Source organism: Muntiacus reevesi, chromosome 18 (assembly GCF_963930625.1).
Source record: "Muntiacus reevesi chromosome 18, mMunRee1.1, whole genome shotgun sequence".
Lineage (NCBI taxonomy): Eukaryota > Metazoa > Chordata > Mammalia > Artiodactyla > Cervidae > Muntiacus > Muntiacus reevesi.
In genome coordinates, this window is record NC_089266.1 from 15,893,248 (window position 1) to 15,914,202 (window position 20,955).

Here is a 20,955-nt window from a genome sequence, read left to right on the forward strand (position 1 = left end):
AGAGTACACAAAAAGAGAACTGTGGAGATACTTAAGACTGGTGTCTTTGAATATGACCTTGGGATCACGTCTACACAGCAAACACTCAAAAAACAAAACAAAACAAAACTATAGCATCAATATTTAAAAGAGGTGGCAGACGAATCATGATCTAATAACTAGGAAAAAGTAAATACAAAGATTGAGAATCTCAGTCTTGTGTACTTTCTCATTACATTTATCACCCACCTTTAAAAGACTTCAAAGCTGCTAGCAGTCTATTCTGAAAAACTTTCTTATCACCTGTAAGAAAAGACATAATTCAGGACAGAGAATGACTCACAGATAGAATTTAAGGATCAGAATTTCCTCGTTGTGACTGACTTTATAAATCTATCCATTTCTACTTTCAAATTATGATGAAGTTAAGCAACGAAAAAAGTTGGCATTATGATATAGAGTGGTAGTCTGGTGTAAAGGTTAAGAGTCTGGGTTCAAATTCTTGCTCTGCTACTGACTAACTTTGTGGCCTCAGGCAAATTACTTACCCTTTCTATGCCTCAGTTTCCTCCACTGTAAAACAGGGATAAGGTGTCATCATTGTGTGTGGTGAGGACAGAACTTGGCTCATCATAATAAATTCTGTTATTATTAATAGATCTACTTACTCTTTCACATTCACAGCAACTACTTTATATGCTACAGAGCTAAAACTCACAATTTTTTCCTATTCTATTTTAAATTCTTTTCATTCCTTGTTTCTATCACATTTCCATTCTGTTTTCTTTACTTCCTGAAGCTCAAGTTTGACATGTAAGTGGCCTAATGAGTAACAGCAGTAATTTGCTTCATCCTATTTTCTCTTTTTCAATAGCACTTTCTTCTCTAAAAGCAGGTGGTTATTCCTCTGTGTTATGCATCTCGAGTCACTTCCTGCAGATGTTCTCATTTCTTTAGAGAGGAATCATAAATACAGGAAGTCCTTTGCCAGAAAATGTCTTCAGTAAATAAAGAGAACTCTGTCCTGCAGAAATTTGAGTTTTTATATCTTCCAAACTTTTGCATAACTAGCAAATCCTCTGAGAAACAGGAGAAAACCTAAAACCAGAAACACCCACCAGAGACAATTCTGACCATCAAAATATCCAGGGAAATAGGTGGAAAATCTGACAACAAGGATCTGCTTGATTAGAGATAGGCCAAATCCTGAAATGGCCTCATACTTCCCTGCAGTTGAAGTTGTCAGGAAAGCAGACAGGAAATACCCAATCTAATTTTAAAGAAGAATGACATAAAAAAAGTTAACATGAAAATCCTGTTGTTGCCTAAACCAAGTTGGTCAGCATTATCGAAGTCATCTCTTCCAGAAACTGAAGGGATAGTAGCTTCATTCTTGATTCTCTTGCCTTCATCATAACTGGGTAGTGTTGTAGCCAGGTAATATAATAACATGGAGGCTTTGCAACCTCAGACTCATCTTTGTACTCAAATTATTCTGCACTCTCTGCAGAGATGTTGCTTTGCGGTGGAAGACTGTCACCTGCAGCCTGTTCAGGTTTCTTCAGCCTCTTCTTCATGATGCAGCTGCTGGTACTGGCTGCTACAAAGCTCATGCTTGAAGGTGTTGTTAACTTCTGAACTGATATAATAATACAGAAAACACTAATTTCTTGGCAGCTGGTACAAGATTTACTTACAGGGATACACAGAACTTTGCTGAGAAGATGCTTTGTTGAGAAGATAGGGGGAAGATGTTGAGCTTTTGTATTTAAAGGAAGAAAGAAACTTTCTTCTGAGGACTTCGGGATGCTTACTGAGAGAGACAAAATGTAAATTCCACTCCTTCCTCCCCTTTTTCAAAATCATCAGTAATATCTTACCTCCTCAACACTGATTTTTTGGAAGAGGATTCTTTTGACAGTTGATCTCTGTCCTTGAGTTGGCATACAGAAATAGAGACACTGTTCATAAGAAAGCAAGAGCTGCGGGATGGGGGGCAGGTAAATATGAACATGTGACACTTCAAAGTATAAACATCATAACTAGAACCATAAAACTCAATGCTTTGGAGGTCACAGCAACCCAAATGCAGCTCACCATCAACTGGCAGTGATTTTAGCAGTTCCAGACATTCTTTATCATTGACTTCTATCCCCATGTTTCCAAGAACGTTTTTCAGATCACTGGCATTAATCTTTTCTCCTTTGAAGAGACAGAGTGTTTATAGGTGAAAACTTTAGAAATTAATTATTTAATGTTTTAAAGAGGTTCACTAGAACATAATATTAGCCTATGTAGTATGTATTTTTAAAAATACATTTATAATAACTTACATGGCATCATTTCCAATCTGTGGTTAAAAAGCAAAGGCAAAATGGGATATGGAAATTCAGCATGTCAATAGAAGTCAAAGTAAATTTGCTCTTATAATATTGAGATTGTGAGGGCTCTCTTAAAGTTGGGAATAATATGCAAAATGAAATCTAGTTATCAGATTGTATAATGAATTGCCAAAAGAAATAATTATGAGAGGAGATATTATACTGACTTATGTAACTGTTTACACACACACACAAAAACATATTATCTTGAACTTTCCAAAGCTTTGCCTTATTTTTTCACATGCTTACCTAAAATTTAACTATTTACATGCAGGCAGAGACAGACCTATATAGTAACTCTACCATAGATAGAACTTGTTATGAGAACAAAGTCTGTGGTTTCGTTTTAATACATAGATAACCAGAGATCAAGTGGATGTTTTCAGGTAGAAACCTTTAATGATAACTGGGTAAATGTCAAAATTAATATGAACAATAGACTACTAGATAAGAGCATCGGAAATATGATTTATTATAAAGCATTATGATTTCAGTGTCATAGAAACTCACCAGTGAAGTCTTTCATTCTCGGTGTCACATTTTTCAGATCAACTTTTCCATCCACTGTAAGACACAAAGCAGTCGTATACAACAATGAGACTGCTCCTTATGCTTTCTCGACCTATGATTCCTGCCCTCAGCTAGAATGTTGATACCATCTTACAGTTTAGTTCTAGTCTATTACATTTTATATAATAAGTACTTACTCAGACATAAGAAAAAAAATGTTTTAGTCCTTTCCTCTACTTCGTTTCATGCGTCCCACTATTTCCTCCTGTATTCATACTTTTATTCTTTATGTATATGTCTTTAAAAAAATTTTTTTAAAATCCTACTTATAAATTCCTCTTTGCTCCCAATGTTATAAAATTTTACAAGTATTTTTTAGGAATAAGTTGAAAAAATTTTAATCCTGCTTAGCATTCAATGACCCTTTTCAATTTAGGACTGCAGGAAAGAATATGAAGAAATGAAATGATAATGTATGAGTAATTCTAGAGGAATATAGTGTGTAAAACAAAACAATAAGTTGGGAATGGGGATTAACAAAATTAAAATAGTCCAAGAATGTTGCACTATCTTGAATGAAGATAAAAGCCCAATACAAAATTGGAGAAAGATAAGGACTAAATTGTAATTTCTGAAATAATCTTTAAAAAGTCCAAACTAATAAGAAAAATAATAGAAATCCAAAAGCAAAGCAAGAATGGAAGAAAACAGAATGGTGAACAGATGGTACAAATATAGGCATTGAATAAAAGTAGATTTAAACACAAATATGTTAGTAATATCATAACTGCTATTAGTAATACAAAAATAAAAATGATAGATGCATATTGCTAATATTTCATTTAGGATTTTTGCACATTTGTTTATGAGAGAGACTGGCTAGTGATCTTCCTTTTTTGTGTTTTCTTCATCAAGTTTGGGTATCAAGATTAAGATAGTTTCATAAATCAAACCAGAAACGTTTCTGCTTTCTGTGTTCTTTGAACAGTTGATTAAGAAGGTTATTGTATCTTATTCACATGTTAGGTAAAATTCATCAAGGAAGTGATCTAACCGTCTAAAACTTAAGAATTTAAAATATTTGAAATATAAGGATTCAGAAAAGTTGAAAGTAAGAAGATGGGTAGATACAGACCATACAAATACTAAGCAAAAACATAGTGTAGCTATATTGACACCAACAACATGGTCACAAATACATAAAAATTGCAAAGTTAGAATGAGAAATAGAAAAATTCTAAATTATGGTTGGATATTTTAATATATTTCATTGAGTAGTTAACAAAATAAGCAGAAAAAAGCATTAGGACTACAGGAAAATTGAACTACAAATTTAACAAACTTGATTTAATGGACATATAGACAACCCTGTACCCAATAATTTCAGAATGCATATCTCCTTTCACATAGGAGCATTTACAAAAATGATCATATATTGCATTGTAAAGCCAAATATCAATACTTTATAAGTAATGGAGGTCTTTCCTAGTGATCCAGTGGCCAAGATTCTATGGTCCCAATGCAAGAGGCCTGGGTTTGACCTTTGGTCAGGAAAGTTGACCTCAAATGATGAATGATGCAACTAAGAGTTCCCATACTGCAACTAAAGATCCTGCATGCCTCAACGAAAATCAAAGATTCTGCAAGCCTCAAATAAGAACTGGCACAGCCAAATAAATAAATCTTTAAAAATAAAAGTAATGACAATAAACAGTCCAAAATCACATTAAGAAAACAGTTCCATCTATAGTAACATCGAAAGAACAAATCACCTATCACTGAGGAATAAATTTACAAAAAAATGGGATGAAACTCATACCTAAAACACTATAAAACATTATTGCAAGAAATTGATTGACTTAAATAAATGGAAAGACATCCTATGATCATGGATCAGAACACTTAATATTGAAACGATGGTAACATTCTCTGTGACTATCCCCTACCCTCTCTCACATGCTGAATTGATCTAGAAACACAAGAAAATTTTTATCAAATCTTAGTTGGCATTTATGCCAAATTTTAAGAACCAATCTTAAAATTCATATGTAAATGCAAGGTATCTTGAATAGCCAAAATAATCTCAGAAAAGAACAAAGCTGGAAGACGTACACTTCCCAATTTCAAAACTTATTAAAAAGTGATAGTAATCAATATAGTGAAGTATCAGCAAAAGACTAGATATATTGATCAAGGGAGAGGAACTGAGAGTTCAGATATAAATCACTGTATTTACTATTAATTGACCTTTGGCAAGGGTACCATGGCAGTTCAATGAAGAAGAGGAAACTTCAACAAATGGTGCTGAGACAACTATACATCCACATGCAAAAGACTGAAGTTAGATCCCTTCCTCATACCATATACAGAAATAATTTCCAATGTATCATAGACTCAAAATTAAGAGCTAAAACTATAAAAACTTTAGAAAGAAATATAAGAATAAATCATTTTTATTGTGGATTAGGCAAAACATTCTTAGATATGACACCAAAAGCATACGTGACAAAAGAAAAAACAGATAAACTGGACTTCATAAAAATTAAAAGCATTTGTGCTTCACAGGATACCATCAAGGAAGTGAGGAACTCACAGAACAGGAGAAAGTATTTGAAAATCACGCATATAATAAGGGAGTTTTATATAGAATATATAAAGAATTCTTATCACTCAATAATAAAAAGACAACCCAATTGAAATATAGGTAAAGAATCTGAATAGATGTTTCTCTAGTGGAAATATATGAATAGACAACAAGTACATGAAGAGATGTGCAACATTATTAGACATAAAATAAATAAAAATTAAAACTACCACTTGACACCACTAGTAGGATGACTATAATAAAAAAGAGATATAATAACAAGTAGTGACAAGGATGTGAAGAAAGTGGAACCCTCACATGTTGCTGATGGAAATGTAAAATGATACAATTGCTTTGTAAAATAATTTCAATTCCCCAAAATGTTAAACATAGAGTTATCATATGTTCAGCATTTCCACTCCTAAGGATATGTCCAAGAATAATGAAAACATGTATCCATAAAAATTTACATGAGACTATTCATAGCAGCATTATTCATAATAGCCAAAATGTGGAAACAAACCCCAAATGTTCATCGACTTATGAATGAAGAAACAAAATGTCGTATATCCATATAGTGGAAGATTGCTTGGCAACAAAAATGAATGAAGTGGTGATATATGATATAAAATGGATGAGCCTTGAAAACATTATGCTGTATGAAAGAAACCAGTCACTTATGACCCCATTCACATGAAACCTCCAGAACAGGTCAAACTGGTAGAGATAAAAAGCAGATTAATTGTTGCCAGAGGCTGAGAAGAAGAGGAGAGTAAGGAGTGACTGTTAGTGGGTAAGAGGTTTCCTTTCGGGGCTTGGTAATGTTCCAGGCAAATAGATGGGGAAATAGTGGCTTACTTTATTTTTCTGGGCTCCAAAATCACTGCAGATGGTGATTGCAGCCCTGAAATTAAAAAACACTTACTCCTTGGAAGGAAAGGTATGACCAACCTAGACGGCATATTGAAAAGCAGAGACATTACTTTGTCAACAAAGGTCTGTGTGATCAAGGCTATGGTTTTTCTAGAGGTCAAGTATGGATGTGAGAGTTGGACTATAAAGAAAGTTGAATGCTGAAGAATTGATGGTTTTGAACTGTAGTGTTGGAAAAGACTCTTTAGAGTCCCTTGGACTGCAAGGAGCTCCAATCAGTCCAGCCTAAAGGAAATCAGTTCTGAATATTCATTGGAAGGTCTGATGCTGAAGCTGAAACTCCAACACTTTGGCCACCTGATGCCAAAAGGTGAAGAGCTGACTCTTTTGAGAGTGATGCCAAAAGGTGAAGAGCTGACTCATTTGAAAATACCCTGATTCTGGGAAAGACTGAGGGCAGGAGGAGAAGGGAACGACAGAGGATGAGATGGTTGGATGGCATAACCGACTCAATGGACATGGGTTTGGGTGAACTCCGAGAGTTGGTGATGGACAGAGAGGCCTGGCATGCTGCGGTTCATGGGGTTGCAAAGAGTCAGACATGACTGAGTGACTGAACTGACTTACTGAATGTTCCAGAGTCCAAGCTGGGTTTAGAAAAGGCAGAGGAACCAGAGGTCAAATTGCTAACATTTGCTGGATCATAGAGAAAGCAAGGGAATTTCAGAAAACTGTCTACCTTTGTTTCATCAACTATACTAAAGCTTTTGACTGTGTGGGTCATAACAGACTGTGGAAAGCTCTTAAAGAGATGGGAATACCAAACCATCTTACTTTCTCCTAAGAAGCCTGTATGTGGGTCAAGAAGCAACAGTTAGAGCCTGTATGGAACAACTGACTTGTTCAGGATTGAGAAAGGAGTACACCAGGGCTGTCTGCTGTCGCCCTGTTTATTTAACCTACATGCTGAGCACATCATGAGAAATGCTGGGCTGGATGAGTTACAAGTTGGAAATAAGATAGGCAGGAGAAGCATCAACGACCTCAGATATGCAGATGATACCACTCTGATGGCAGAAAGCGAAGAGGAACTAAAGAGCATATTGATGACTGGTGAAGGAGGAGAGTGAAAGAGCCAGCTTAAAACTAAACATTAAAAAAAAACTAAGATCATGGCATCCAACCCCATTACTTCATGGCAAATAGAAGGGGAAAAGCTGTAAATAGTGACAGATTTCCTCTTCTTGGACTCTAAAAGACAAACCTAGACAGTGTGTTGAAAAGCAAAGACATTACTCTACCGACAAAGGTCTGTATGGTCAAGGTTATGGTCTTCCCAGTGGTCATGGACGGTTGTGAGAGCTGGACCGTAAAGAAGGAAGAGCACCAAAGAATTGATACCTTCAAACTGTAGTGCTGGAGAAGACTCCTGAGAGTCCCTTAAACAGCAAGGAGATCAAACTAGTCAATCTTATGGGAAATCAACCCTAAATACTCATTGGAAGGACTGAAGCTGAAGCTGAAGCTCCAGTATTTTGGTCACCTGATGCGAACAGCTGACTCATTGGAAAAGTCCCTGATGCTGGGAAAGACTGAGGGCAGAAGGAGAGATGGCTGGATGGCATCAACGATGCAATGGACATGAACTTGGGCAAACTTTGGGAGATGGTGAGGGACAGGGAGGCTTGGCATGATGCAGTCTGTGGGGTCACAAAGAGTCAAACATGACTGGATACTGAACAATAACAACAACAACGTTCTAAAATCTATTATGGTGATGGTCATGTAAGTCTATGAATATGCTAAAACCTGTTGAATTGAATACTTCAGATGGGCAAATTGTATGGTATGCAAATTATATATCAATAAAGTTGCTGAAAAATAAAATACAATAAAATGTAAAAGGATTAAAATCACAGAGTAGGTTCTTTGACTACAATGCAATTAACCTAAAAATAAAGCATATGGGAGTATCAGAGGGTTGAGAATAAATCACAACAGAACAAAGAAATATCTTAAACTGAATAACTAACAAATATATCATGTATTAAAATTCATCCCTGGTTTGGGAAGATCCCCTGGAGGAGGAAATGGCAACCCATTCCAGTATTCTTGCCTGGAGAATCCCATGGACAGGGAAGCCTTGCAGGCTATAGTCCATGGGGTCACAAAGAATTGAACACAACTGAAGCAACAGCACGCACACATGAGGGCTGAGAGTAAATCACAATAGAACTAAGAAATATTTTAAACTGAATAACTAAAAAAAAATATCAGAATTCAAAACATATTAGAAAAGAAAAAAATTAAAAATTAATAAGCTAAGCATGCACCTTAAGTTAGAAAAAGAATAGCAAATGAAATCAAAGAAAATTACAAAGAGCAGAAATTAATGAAACAAAAAGGAATTAAGAATGTAGAGGTTTAACAAAGCGAAAAGTTGGTTGCTTGGAATGACTTTTAACACTTGTTAGACCCTTGGTAAGACTAACCAAGAAAAAAAGAGGAAAGGCATAAATAACCAATATTAGAAATAAGCAAGATTCCCATACTAATCTTGCAAACATTAAAAAGATAGTTATTAAATAATTTTATTTAAATACATTAAAAATTCATAAAAATTGACAAATTCCTAGAAAACCACAGTTTACTAAACTGACAAAAGAAGAAACAGTCTTATTAATTGGAAGTTAAAAAATTCCAACAACACAAACAACAATAAAATAACAATTCAGACCCAAGATGTCTTCATTGGTTAATCCCACCAAACATTTAAGAATGAAATAATGTCACCTTAAAAAACTCTTTCAGAGAATTCAAACAAGAAATACTCTTCAACTTGTTTTTTAAACTTTGCTAGTAAAATTTAATGAAGACTGCACAAATAAGGAAAATCTCTTATAAACATGAATACAAAAATCTTCAATAAAATATTAGCAATCAGAATCCAATAATATATAACAGTGATAATCCATCATGATCAATATATTCCAGGAATGCAAAGTTTTTTTTTAATATGCAAAAATCAATCAATGTAGTACCTTAAATTAATATATTTAAGGAGAAATACTATATAATCACTTCAATAAACACTTCATTACATGCAATGAGCAGGTGTAGAAAAAATGAATTGGATAAATGTCAACATCCAAAACAAAAACAGGAATAGAAGAGAACTCCTTTAATTTACTAAAGGTTATGTAAATAACCCCAAATCACAAAAAACCTTCAACAAAGTAATATTTGCTGGTGAAATATGGAATTATTTCCCTTTGAGATTAAAAACGAGTTAGCCTTTGTTCATCCTGGCCACTGTTGGGGCTGTGAGCAAGAGGAAGCTGCAAGCCCAAGGCTACCCTCACCCTGACACACTGCAGCAAAGAAATTCTTAAAGATAAGCCTGAACCCTGAACAGAGTGGTGTGAAAGTTTGTGTCCAAACCAAGAGCTGAAATGGCTTTTCTTATATTCTATAAGATATGAAGACAAAAGGAGACTCCAATGAAGAAGTTGTTTGAGATGGGAGTCAGTCTTCATTGAAAAGAAAGCACAGAAATCCCTTTAGGATCAGAGATGGACTATGTGGAAGACAAGTTATCTCCTGAACTTGTGTTCAACAGCCCAAACATAAAGGAATTTTAGCTGTGGAGAAAGCTTGATTATTTGAAACATCAGGACTAATCTGGCTGTAAGCTCCTGGAGACTAGTGGAAACCTTCAATAAGTCCAGGTTTATGGAAAAAGTTTGTGACTGTTTTATGCTTGGAGTTTATTATGTATGGCTGCCTTATGAGGAAAACAAAATTATATATTTTGAAAATTAAGTCTGTATGTTAGATTCCAGAAGTGACATTTGTATTCTTTTTAGGGGACAGAAAGGCGAAGCCATCTCTCTTTGTGTCAATTTTCTGCTATGTAAAACAAAATATTCTATTTCTCACTGAACTCGCTAGTATCCTTTCATCAGAACTAATTTCATTAAAGTTGCCTTTCTGGGAGGATTTTAGGAAATGTATGTTTAACAGGTGTGCTGTCATTGGATTTCTATTGAATGGCTTGAAAATGGCTTGGCATTTTTTTCTGGCCAGGTTGATGGCTTTTAAAATTCAGAGGCACTTGTCTCATGCATCCCACCTGGGTTGGTGATCTGTTTCACCATAAATAATATACATGCTGTTCTTTCGAAACATCCCACCCTCACCTTCTCCCACAGAGTTCAAAAGTCTGTTCTGTACTTCTGTGTCTCTTTTTCTTTTGTGCATATAGGGTTATCGTTACCATCTTTCTAAATTCCATATATATGTGTTAGTATGCTGTAATGTTCTTTATCTTTCTGGCTTACTTCACTCTGTATAATGGTGCACTGGGAGGACCCAGAGGAGTCGGGGGGAGAGGGAGGTGGGAGGGGGGATCGGGATGGGGAATACGTGTAACTCTATGGCTGATTCATGTCAATGTATGACAAAACTCACTGAAATGTTGTGAAGTAATTAGCCTCCAACTAATAAAAAAAATTAAAAAAAAAAAATTCAGAGGCAGAAAGCCCAGAGATAAATTCACGTACCTAAGGACACCTTATCTTCGACAAAGGAGGCAAGAATATACAATGGAAAAAAGACAACCTCTTTAACAAGTGGTGCTGGGAAAACTGGTCAACCACTTGAAAAAGAATGAAACTAGAACACTTTCTAACACCATACACAAAAATAAACTCAAAATGGATTAAAGATCTACATGTAAGACCAGAAACGAAAACTCCTAGAGGAGAACATAGGCAAAACACTCTCTGACATAAATCACAGCAAGATCCTCTATGACCCACCTCCCAGAATATTGGAAATAAAAGCAAAAATAAACAAATGGGACCTAATGAAACTTAAAAGCTTTTGCACAACAAAGGAAACTATAAGCAAGGTGAAAAGACAGCCTTCAGAATGGGAGAAAATAATAGCAAACGACGCAACGGACAAAGGATTAATCTCAAAAATATACAAGCAACTCCTGCAGCTCAATTCCAGAAAAATAAATGATCCAATCAAAAAATGGGCCAAAGAACTAAACAGACATTTCTCCAAAGAAGACATACAGGTAGCTAACAAGCACATGAAAAGATGCTCAACATCACTCATCATCAGAGAAATGCAAATCAAAACCTCAATGAGGTACCATTACACGCCATTCAGAATGGCTGCTATCCAAAAGTCTACAAGCAATAAATGCTGGAGAGGGTGTGGAGAAAAGGGAACCCTCTTACACTGTTGGTGGGAATGCAAACTGGTACAGCCACTATGGAGAACAGTGTGGAGATTCCTTAAAAAACTGGAACTAGAACTGCCATATGACCCAGCAATCCCACTCCTGGGCATATACACCAAGGAAATCAGAATTGAAAGAGACACGTGTACCCCAGTGTTCATTGCAGCACTGTTTATAATACCCAGAACATGGAAGCAACCTAGATGCCCATCAGCAGACGAATGGATAAGGAAGCTGTGGTACATATACACCATGGAATATTACTCAGCCATTAAAAAGAATTCATTTGAATCAGTTCTAATGAGATGAATGAAACTGGAGCCCATTATACACAGTGAAGTAAGCCAGAAAGATGAAGACCATTAAAGTATACTAACACATATATATGGAATTTTAAAAGATGGTAACAATAACCCTATATGCAAAACAGAAAAAGAGACACAGATGTACAGAACAGACTTTTGGACTCTGTGGGAGAAGGCGAGGGTGGGATGTTCTGAGAGAAGAGCATTGAAACAAGTATACTTACTATCAAGGGTGAAACAGATCACCAGCCCGGGTTGGATGCATGAGACAAGTGCTCAGGGCTGGTGCACTGGGAAGACCCAGAGGGATGGGATGGAGAGGGAGGCAGGAGGGGAGATCGGGATGGAACACATGTAAATCCATGGCTGATTCATGTCAATGTATGGCAAAAACCACTACAATATTGTAAAGCAATTAGCCTCCAACTAATAAAAATAAATGAAAAAAATAAAATAAAATAAAATTCAGAGACAAGAAGCCCTTGACTGCAGGTTATGTACTGTTTCTAAATCCAAAATTGGCCTGATATTTTCTACATTTTTATAAAATTTTCATTGTCTGATGCCTCATTTGTTCAACCTTTAATATTACTAACCATTAGATAAAGTACCAGGCAACAATTTCCTTGCATTGTGGTGCAGAAAAGTTCTGAGTGATGGTATCAAAAACAAATGCCTAACTCACTTGTTTTTTAATTTATTTTTTTGCCACCTAAATGTCTGCTCAAAGATGGGAGTCAAGCTGACTTAGATTCTTTCAGTTGACAGGTCTCCTAAAAGGCATCTAGCTCACCCTCCTCAATTCTATACTTGAAGAGGCAAATCCCCAGGGAAACTGAGAGGCTTTTGTCCATACTCACACTGTAAGCTAGGTAGGGCAGAACTGAGACTCTACCTCTCTCCCCTACCTTATACTACATGAATTCATACTCTGCTCTGAGATCCATGTTATTTGACTGTAGAAAGTTGGCACTATAGCAAGAAAAGATAGTACTGATGGTATTTTCAAATATGCTATTGAAAAATTTGATATTCACATGGGAAAGAAAAGAAACTTAACTCCTACAGCATCCCATATACAAAAATCATGTCCAGGTGGATTGTTAGTTAAATTTGAGATGCAAAACAAAGAAATTTTAAAAAGATAATGTGGGACAATACTTTAATGACTTTAGGATAGGAAAAGATTTCTTTTATACAGTATAAAAGATACTAACCATCAGGGAAAAGATTGATATATTTGACTACATTTAAATTAAGAACTTCTGTTCACTGGAAGACACCATTAAAAGAATGAAAAAGCAAGCCAAAGAGAGAGTTATTTGCATTGCAAATTAGCCTCAAAGTGCCTATACAGAGAATATATAAAGAATTTCCACAGTTCAATAAGAAAAAACATCACAGTAGGAAGACAGGCAATATAATTGAAAAGGCAGTCCACAAAAGAGGCTATGCAAATAATTAATAGATATATAAAAAGGTCTCAACCTCATTAGTAATCAGAAAAACATAAACTTAACCTTCAGTAAGTTACCCCTACACTCACTAAAAAGAAGCCAGTGACAAAATGTTCCTTGCTGTGTGATTCCATTCATATGAAGTTCAAAATATGGGTGAACTATAAAATTTGAGATGCATACTTATGTGGTAAAATAGGAATAAATTGAGTGGGCAGTGTTGGAAAAGAGAACACATGGTGGATTGTAGATGCTGATGGAGAGTATACAGCTGTTTGTTTTACAATCATTAGTTACACAGGAAATTCATGATTTACACACTTTTCTCAGTGTATTATATATTTCTCTATGTACTAGGAAAAGGAAAGACATTACTTCAAATCCTATCTCCCATAGAAATAATCACTGGTTATTCCACAGACTCTCATCTATGAAGTTGCACAGGTAAGACAGATACAGAGAATTATTTTCAAAAAGTACTATATATATGGTTTTAAAAATAAGAATCTTCAATTTCTAATAAATATACCTCAGTACAAGAGATATTTATGAAGATATCCAGTTAATTTTAAAAGAATATGAAAAACAGAGGTGAAGCCATATTTTCAAACTTAAACTTTAAATTTTAAAAACTATCATCTGATTTCCTGCTATGAAAAGCATTTTCTCACTTCCTCCCATTTCTCCCCTCACTTTCATGTTTTTATTAGTTATGCTATCATTGTTACACTGGCACATATAAACATGTTATTTTATATCTGTCATCCCCACAATTGTCTAGTACTTGCTCTGCATTCAAAGCAGATTTACAGGTCACCACCAGTTTTTTCACTATTGTTTCCTTTTGCTCAATTTTCAGTTATTTCTTAACTATATTTCATCATTTTTTTCAAGAGGTGCTGAATTTATTTACTTTTTCCCATTATTAAAAGTTTGAAGTTTATATTTATATATAAAATTTTTATGTTTATTTGAATGACAGCATAGTTGTAGTACTCTTTGTCACACTTTCTTTTTCACCTTTGTAGATACTCTGACATTCTTTTCTGGAGTTGAATGTGGCTTTGGAAACCCATCACTTCCTCTCCTTATCTGTTACCTGCTTTCTATCATCTGTGTGTCTGAAAAATTCTCATTTTTCCTTAAGTTTCAGTGAGAAACCTAGAAAATATTTCACTGTAGAGTACTCTGGATCAACATTTTCTGGAGCCTGTTGTGACATTTTTGATCTGCATTCATTCCTTCATTTTACAGAAATTTTCCTTTTTAAAAACTACCATTGATTAAAAAGTTTTAATTCTTATACTCTCTTCTAAAGATATTTGACATTCTTATGGTGGATGCCTTTGTGAATCATCCATATCTACTAGATTTTTTATAACTTTAATCTTTTTTCTCTGTATTTACTGTACCAAGTCTGCTCACACTGTAATATGATTTTTAGTGCTTTGTATTTTTTAATTTTGATGTTTATAATTTACTTACTAATTCTATAGTGACTTTTTGTACTTATTCTTTTTTTACTTCTGCAATTTCCCTTTTTAATATTTATATGTTATGGTACCATCTCATTTTTGAGCTTTAGTTTTATTGAATCCATTAAAGTTGTCCTTGTAATATGAATTAATTGTCAACAACCTCTTTTTCATTGCTCCTTAGGTTATATTTTCTACTTGATGCATACTATTTTCTACTTTTGCATGCTATCTTCCTTCATCCTATCTTCTTACCTTCCCTTTTCACTTTTCTGTTTTTCTTCACTGTGTTAATGCTAGAATTGTCACCCTATCCTTTTTTTTTTTTCATCTTGCATATGCTTCAGCAACTCTATCCAGATCTTCATTTTATTCTCAGGATTTAACGTATCTTTTAACAGCCCTTTCTACAGCATCTGAAACCAGTTTGCTTTCTTCAGTGAGATGGCATTTGAAGAAAATTGTTCTACCCACTTTTATTGTAATCTAAGGGTGGAGTGAGGTATGTCATGTGGTCTTATACTTGAGCCCTGCTCTCGTATCTGAACTTTGGTTAAATGTCTCAACAGGGGTCATTGCTCTGAGACCCTGGTAAAGACATTTCACCAAACCCCAGATCTGCCTATGGGATGGTATTCTTGGGCTTCAGATTAGACCCCCGATTCAGTCTATAACTCTGAAGCTTTTACTTCTGTCAATGAGCGATTCCAATCATTTATTTTCTCTGTTGTAGCCACTTCTCCCCAACAACTGTTTCTACTTCTTCCTCATAAATGGAGAGAGAAAAAAGTTATGTACCCAGTTTTCTTCACCCCAGATCTGGGCATTTTAGTGATAACTCTCTGGATTTCACCAGTTTAATTTCTGAGAGAGGGGAGAGGCTCAGAAGAGCCTAGCTCTGTTGCAGTAGTTTCTACTTTAGAATCTTTTTTAATTGGAGGAAAATTGCTTTACAGTGTTGCATTTGTTTCTGCCATACAAGGATGTGAATCAGTCATAATTACATATATATTCCCTCCCTCTTAAGCCTCCTTCCTCTCCTCCCCCTGTCCCACTCCTATGGGTTCTCACAGAGCACCAGCTGGGCTCCCTGCGTTATACAGAATTTTCCTACTACCTCTCTGTTTTACACATGAGAGTGTATATATGTCAATGCTACTTCCTCAAATCGTCCCATCCTCTCCTTCCCCTGCTGTGTCCAGAAGTCCATTCTCTATACGTATGTGTCTCCATGGTTGTCTCCTTTCAACATTTATGGCATTAGATTTGTCTTTTTTTTTTATTATTTGATTGATGTTAAATTTCCTTTGTGGATTTTTTACTTTTTCATTTTTGTTGCTCCTTTGTTAGGTATTAGAGGAAATAAAAACTAAATGGATTTTATTTTCCTCATCATCTTAAACTGGAGTCCTCTGGACCAGTTTAGCTAGCATTAAAATAAACATTCCTTGAAAATTTGAAGGAATTTATTCTCAAAACTCTGCAGGCCTGTCACCTTTTGTTGGAGTGATGGGTGGTGGTTGATAGGTATACTTATTCAATAGTTTTTTTCCAACTATCATTATTGGCCTATTTATATTTTCATTTCTTCTTTGATTAATATTGGTAACTAATTTATTTTACCCTGGAAAATGTTCATTGTATTAATATATATAATACCCTAATCCCACATTATATACAACAATGAGTATCATTATGCTTACTATCTGTAGTTATATACCTCTTTTAAAATTCTTAGTGTTTTGTCTCCTTTTAATCTTCTGTTTATATTAGAACAACTGAGGCATACCCACTGGAAACAACCATTAGTCAATTTTAATTACCCCTCATTATAAGTTGTTTTTTTCTTCTGACTTATTATTTAATGTTTCTTTAAAATCGTTCTCATTCTATCTTCCTTCCTCTTCTTCATTTTTTGATCTGCTAGTATTCTTACCAATTTTTATTATTCACAGTGGAAAACATTTGTTGGTTTTGGATTAATGAAGAGACAAGGATGTTTTTTCATTTGAGATCTGAGTTTGGCTAAAGCTTTTCAAAATGCCCTGTTAATACCAAATAAGTACTATCATTAATTTACAGATGCTCTCAAACCCAAGATATCCTAAAGGGAACATATTTTTATCTACAACGCTCACCATCAACTGGCAGGTTTTGTGAAAAATCTTCAAGCTCTTCCTGTGAAAGCTCGATCCCCATACTTTCCAAAAATGTGTCCAGGTTAATCACATCAATCTTTCCTCCTTATAAGAGGCAAGAAAGATACCAAGATTTGAGAAAAATATGCATTAATTCATGTGTATTATAGTTAACACTTTAATCAAGAAGACGTTAAGGTGCAGTAACACCCAGTCAAGGGTATAAGGAGGATCAACTGATAATTTGACTTAATCTTTCATTCAATCAACAAAGTGCAAATTTTAAAAGGACTGGGTAATTTTCCAGGGATTTATGGCACAACAATATATAACACATGCATAAATATTGAGAAAGTACACATATGGGATTTTTAATGTAATAAAAAATAAGTTAGCATATGTGAAAATATACACAATTTGTATGGAAATACAAAAAACCTCGAATAGCCAAAGTAATCTTGAGAAAGAAGAATGGAACTGGAGGAATCAACCTGCCTGACTTCAGACTCTACTACAAAGCCACAGTCATCAAGACAGTATGGTACTGGCACAAAGACAGAAAAATAGATCAATGGAACAGAATAGAAAGCCCAGAGATAAATCCACGAACCTATGGACAGCTTATCTTTGACAAAGGAGGCAAGGATATACAATGGAAAAAAGACAATCTCTTTAACAAGTGGTGCTGGGAAAACTGGTTAACCACTTGTAAAAGAATGAAACTAGAACACTTCCTAACACCATACACAAAAATAAACTCAAAATGGATTAAAGATCTAAATGTAAGACCAGAAACTATAAAACTCCTAGAGGAGAACATAGGCAAAACACTCTCCGACATAAATCACAGCAAGATCTTCTATGACCCACCTCCCAGAATATTGGAAATAAAAGCAAAAATAAACAAATGGGACTTAATGAAAATTAAAAGCTTTTGCACAACAAAGGAAACTATAAGTAAGGTGAAAAGACAGCCCTCAGATTGGGAGAAAATAATAACAAATGAGGAAACAGACAAAGGATTAATCTCAAAAATATACAAGCAACTCCTGAAGCTCAATTCCAGAAAAATAAACGACCCAATCAAAAAATGGGCCAAAGAACTAAACAGACATTTCTCCAAAGAAGACATACAGATGGCTAACAAACACATGAAAAGATGCTCAACATCACTCATCATCAGAGAAATGCAAATCAAAACCACAATGAGGTACCATTACACGCCAGTCAGGATGGCTGCTATCCAAAAGTCTACAAGCAATAAATGCTGGAGAGGGTGTGGAGAAAAGGGAACCCTCTTACACTGTTGGTGGGAATGCAAACTAGTACAGCCACTATGGAAAACAGTGTGGAGATTTCTTAAAAAACTGGAAATAGAACTGCCATATGACCCAGCAATACCACTTCTGGGCATACACACTGAGGAATCCAGATCTGAAAGAGACACGTGCACCCCAATGTTCATCGCAGCACTGTTTATAATAGCCAGGACATGGAAGCAACCTAGATGCCCATCAGCAGATGAATGGATAAGGAAGCTGTGGTACATATACACCATGGAATATTACTCAGCCGTTAAAAAGAATTCATTTGAATCAGTTCTAATGAGATGGATGAAACTGGAGCCCATTATACAGAGTGAAGTAAGTCAGAAAGATAAAGAACATTACAGTATACTAACACATATATACGGAATTTAGATAGATGGTGGCGATAACCCTATATGCAAAACAGAAAAAGAGACACAGAAATACAGAACAGACTTTTGAACTCTGGGGGAGAACGTGAGGGTGGGATGTTTTGAAAGAACAGCATGTATATTATCTATGGTGAAACGGACCACCAGCCCAGGTGGGATACATGAGTCAGGTGCTCGGGCCTGGTGCACTGGGAGGACCCTGAGGAGTCGGGTGGGGAGGGAGGTGGGAGGGGGGATCGGGATGGGGAATACATGTAACTATATGGCTGATTCATGTCAATGTATGACAAAACCCACTGAAATGTTGTAAAGTGATTGGCCTCCAACTAATAAAATAATATTAAAAAAAAAAAAAAAAAAAAAAAAAAAAAAGAAAATATACAATAATATCTCAGATTTATTTGATTTCTCAACATATTTTTCACTCACTTTTAAGATTCTTCACACTGTCTAGCAACCTTTTTTGAAACACCTTTCCTTCAACTGTAAGAAAAGGCATAATTCATGTCAGAGAAAAAATAAAAAGGGGATTCACTTAAAAAAATTCTGCAATTCTTCCCCTAATCCCATAATTTCAAAAAGAGAATTTTAATAATTCTTTTCTCCTGAAATGTACCTATTTGCTCTCAAATAGTAACAAAATTTGTTTGGAGAAAGACTTTAATGAGACAAATCTATTAGCTCTTGGATAAAAACAATGATTATTGGTCTAAACCTTGTATAAAAGTGAAAGCTGCTCTCTCTGTCTTGTCCAACTCTCTGGGACCCCATGGACTGTACAGTCCATGGAATTCTCCAGGCCAGAATACTGGAGTGGGTAGCTGTTCCCTTCTCCAGGGGATCTTCCCAACCCAGGGATGGAACCCAGGTCTCCTGCATTGCAGGCAGATTCCTTACCAGTTGAGCTACCAAGGACGCCCTAAACCTTGTATATCCCATTTGATTTTCTTTTATCTCTGACTTCTTCCTTTGTACCCTTTACTCTTTCATTTTCACACTCTTTCACTTACTATCAGGCATATTAGTGGAATCAAAGACAGTAATACATATAATTTCTTGGTAGGAATGAGTGAAATAGCTATTGCCTACCATAATATAAATTAAATGACCCAGATTTCCTTTGGCAAAAATCAAATACTAAAAGTTTTCCAAAATGATTACAAAAAGAAAAAATAACAACTTGCTAGCAATACGGAGTTATTTTAGAAGAATACTACACAGTCGAGCACTCTAAAGCCATTTGAAGAATACATATATAATTTAAAAATCCTTACCATCAACTGGTAGAGTTTTTACTAAATTCAAGTAATCCTTATCTGTGACTTCTACTTTCATGTCTTTCAGAGCTTTTTTTAGGTCACTGACATCTATCTGCTTTCCTAGAAAAGACAGAAATGGTGATAAAAAGAATTTTATAAGGATAAACATCAGTGAGTTATTACAACAAAAGCTGCTAACTAGTAACATTTTCACTCATGCACTATAATTTTGTGGGTACTTAAAAATAATGTGTTGTAAACAAACAAAAAACTAACATTTATGACCACCCTGATTATGTAAGTGGTAAAAAAAAAAAGCCAAATATTGGTTCTTTTCTTCACTAAATAGATATTTAAGTATTTCTCCTGATAGTTTTGAAATTATCATTATGCTAAGAGAAATGCAATCTTAGGTACATAAATTTCATCTAGAAAGGCATATAAATTATATGCCTTGTATTAACTAATTAATAAAATGTATATAAAAATATGTATAGTTGATACTTGTTAGAAAGTATCTTTAAAAAAACAGGGCCTCAGGCTTCCATAATAATTTTTATTTTACACTGTATGGTAAGTAATTTTTTGATTATTACTTTTATACTTTGCAAGGAAAAATAATTTTGGTTTAGTTAAGTCTTTTGGTTTAAATCAGCAGAAAATGAATCTCTGAAAGCTTACTGTCTATAAAGTCTAGAATCCAAAACTTTTAGTCAATAAATTAGGTATGTTGCATATTTCAAGTATGTCCAGTACAGATTTCTTTTTATTTATTCTGCTTGGGATTCACTTAACTTCTTTAAATTGACATCCTTTCTCTCTTCTGGAAAGTTCTCTTCAAATATTGATTCTGTCTCATTCTCTCTCTTCTTCCTGACATTCCAATTAAAAATACATTAGATTTTCTTATTATTCTGTATGTCTCTTAATCGTTCTTTCACATTTTCCATTTTTTGATCTTTCTGTGCTACATACTTTATAACTTCTTAAGTTCCTTAGTTCTTTCTTCAGCTTTTTAAACGTTACCATTCAATTCATTTA

General features: G+C 34.9%; 1 protein-coding gene and 1 pseudogene across 1 annotated transcript in view; both read right to left on the reverse strand.

The window, feature by feature from the left end:
* LOC136150107 (nuclease SbcCD subunit C-like) overlaps positions 1-20,955 on the reverse strand; it is a 140,989-nt gene that overhangs the window by 103,789 nt on the left and 16,245 nt on the right. Inside the window, exons 7-12 of the mRNA XM_065910879.1 lie at positions 19,930-20,034; positions 19,085-19,138; positions 16,957-17,061; positions 2,871-2,924; positions 2,077-2,181; positions 229-282 (exon numbers count right to left, since the gene is read on the reverse strand). Coding sequence (XP_065766951.1) covers positions 229-282; positions 2,077-2,181; positions 2,871-2,924; positions 16,957-17,061; positions 19,085-19,138; positions 19,930-20,034 — 477 coding nt within the window. The remainder of the gene's footprint in view (positions 1-228; positions 283-2,076; positions 2,182-2,870; positions 2,925-16,956; positions 17,062-19,084; positions 19,139-19,929; positions 20,035-20,955) is intronic.
* LOC136149394 (NEDD4 family-interacting protein 1 pseudogene) lies at positions 1,022-1,948 on the reverse strand (annotated as a pseudogene).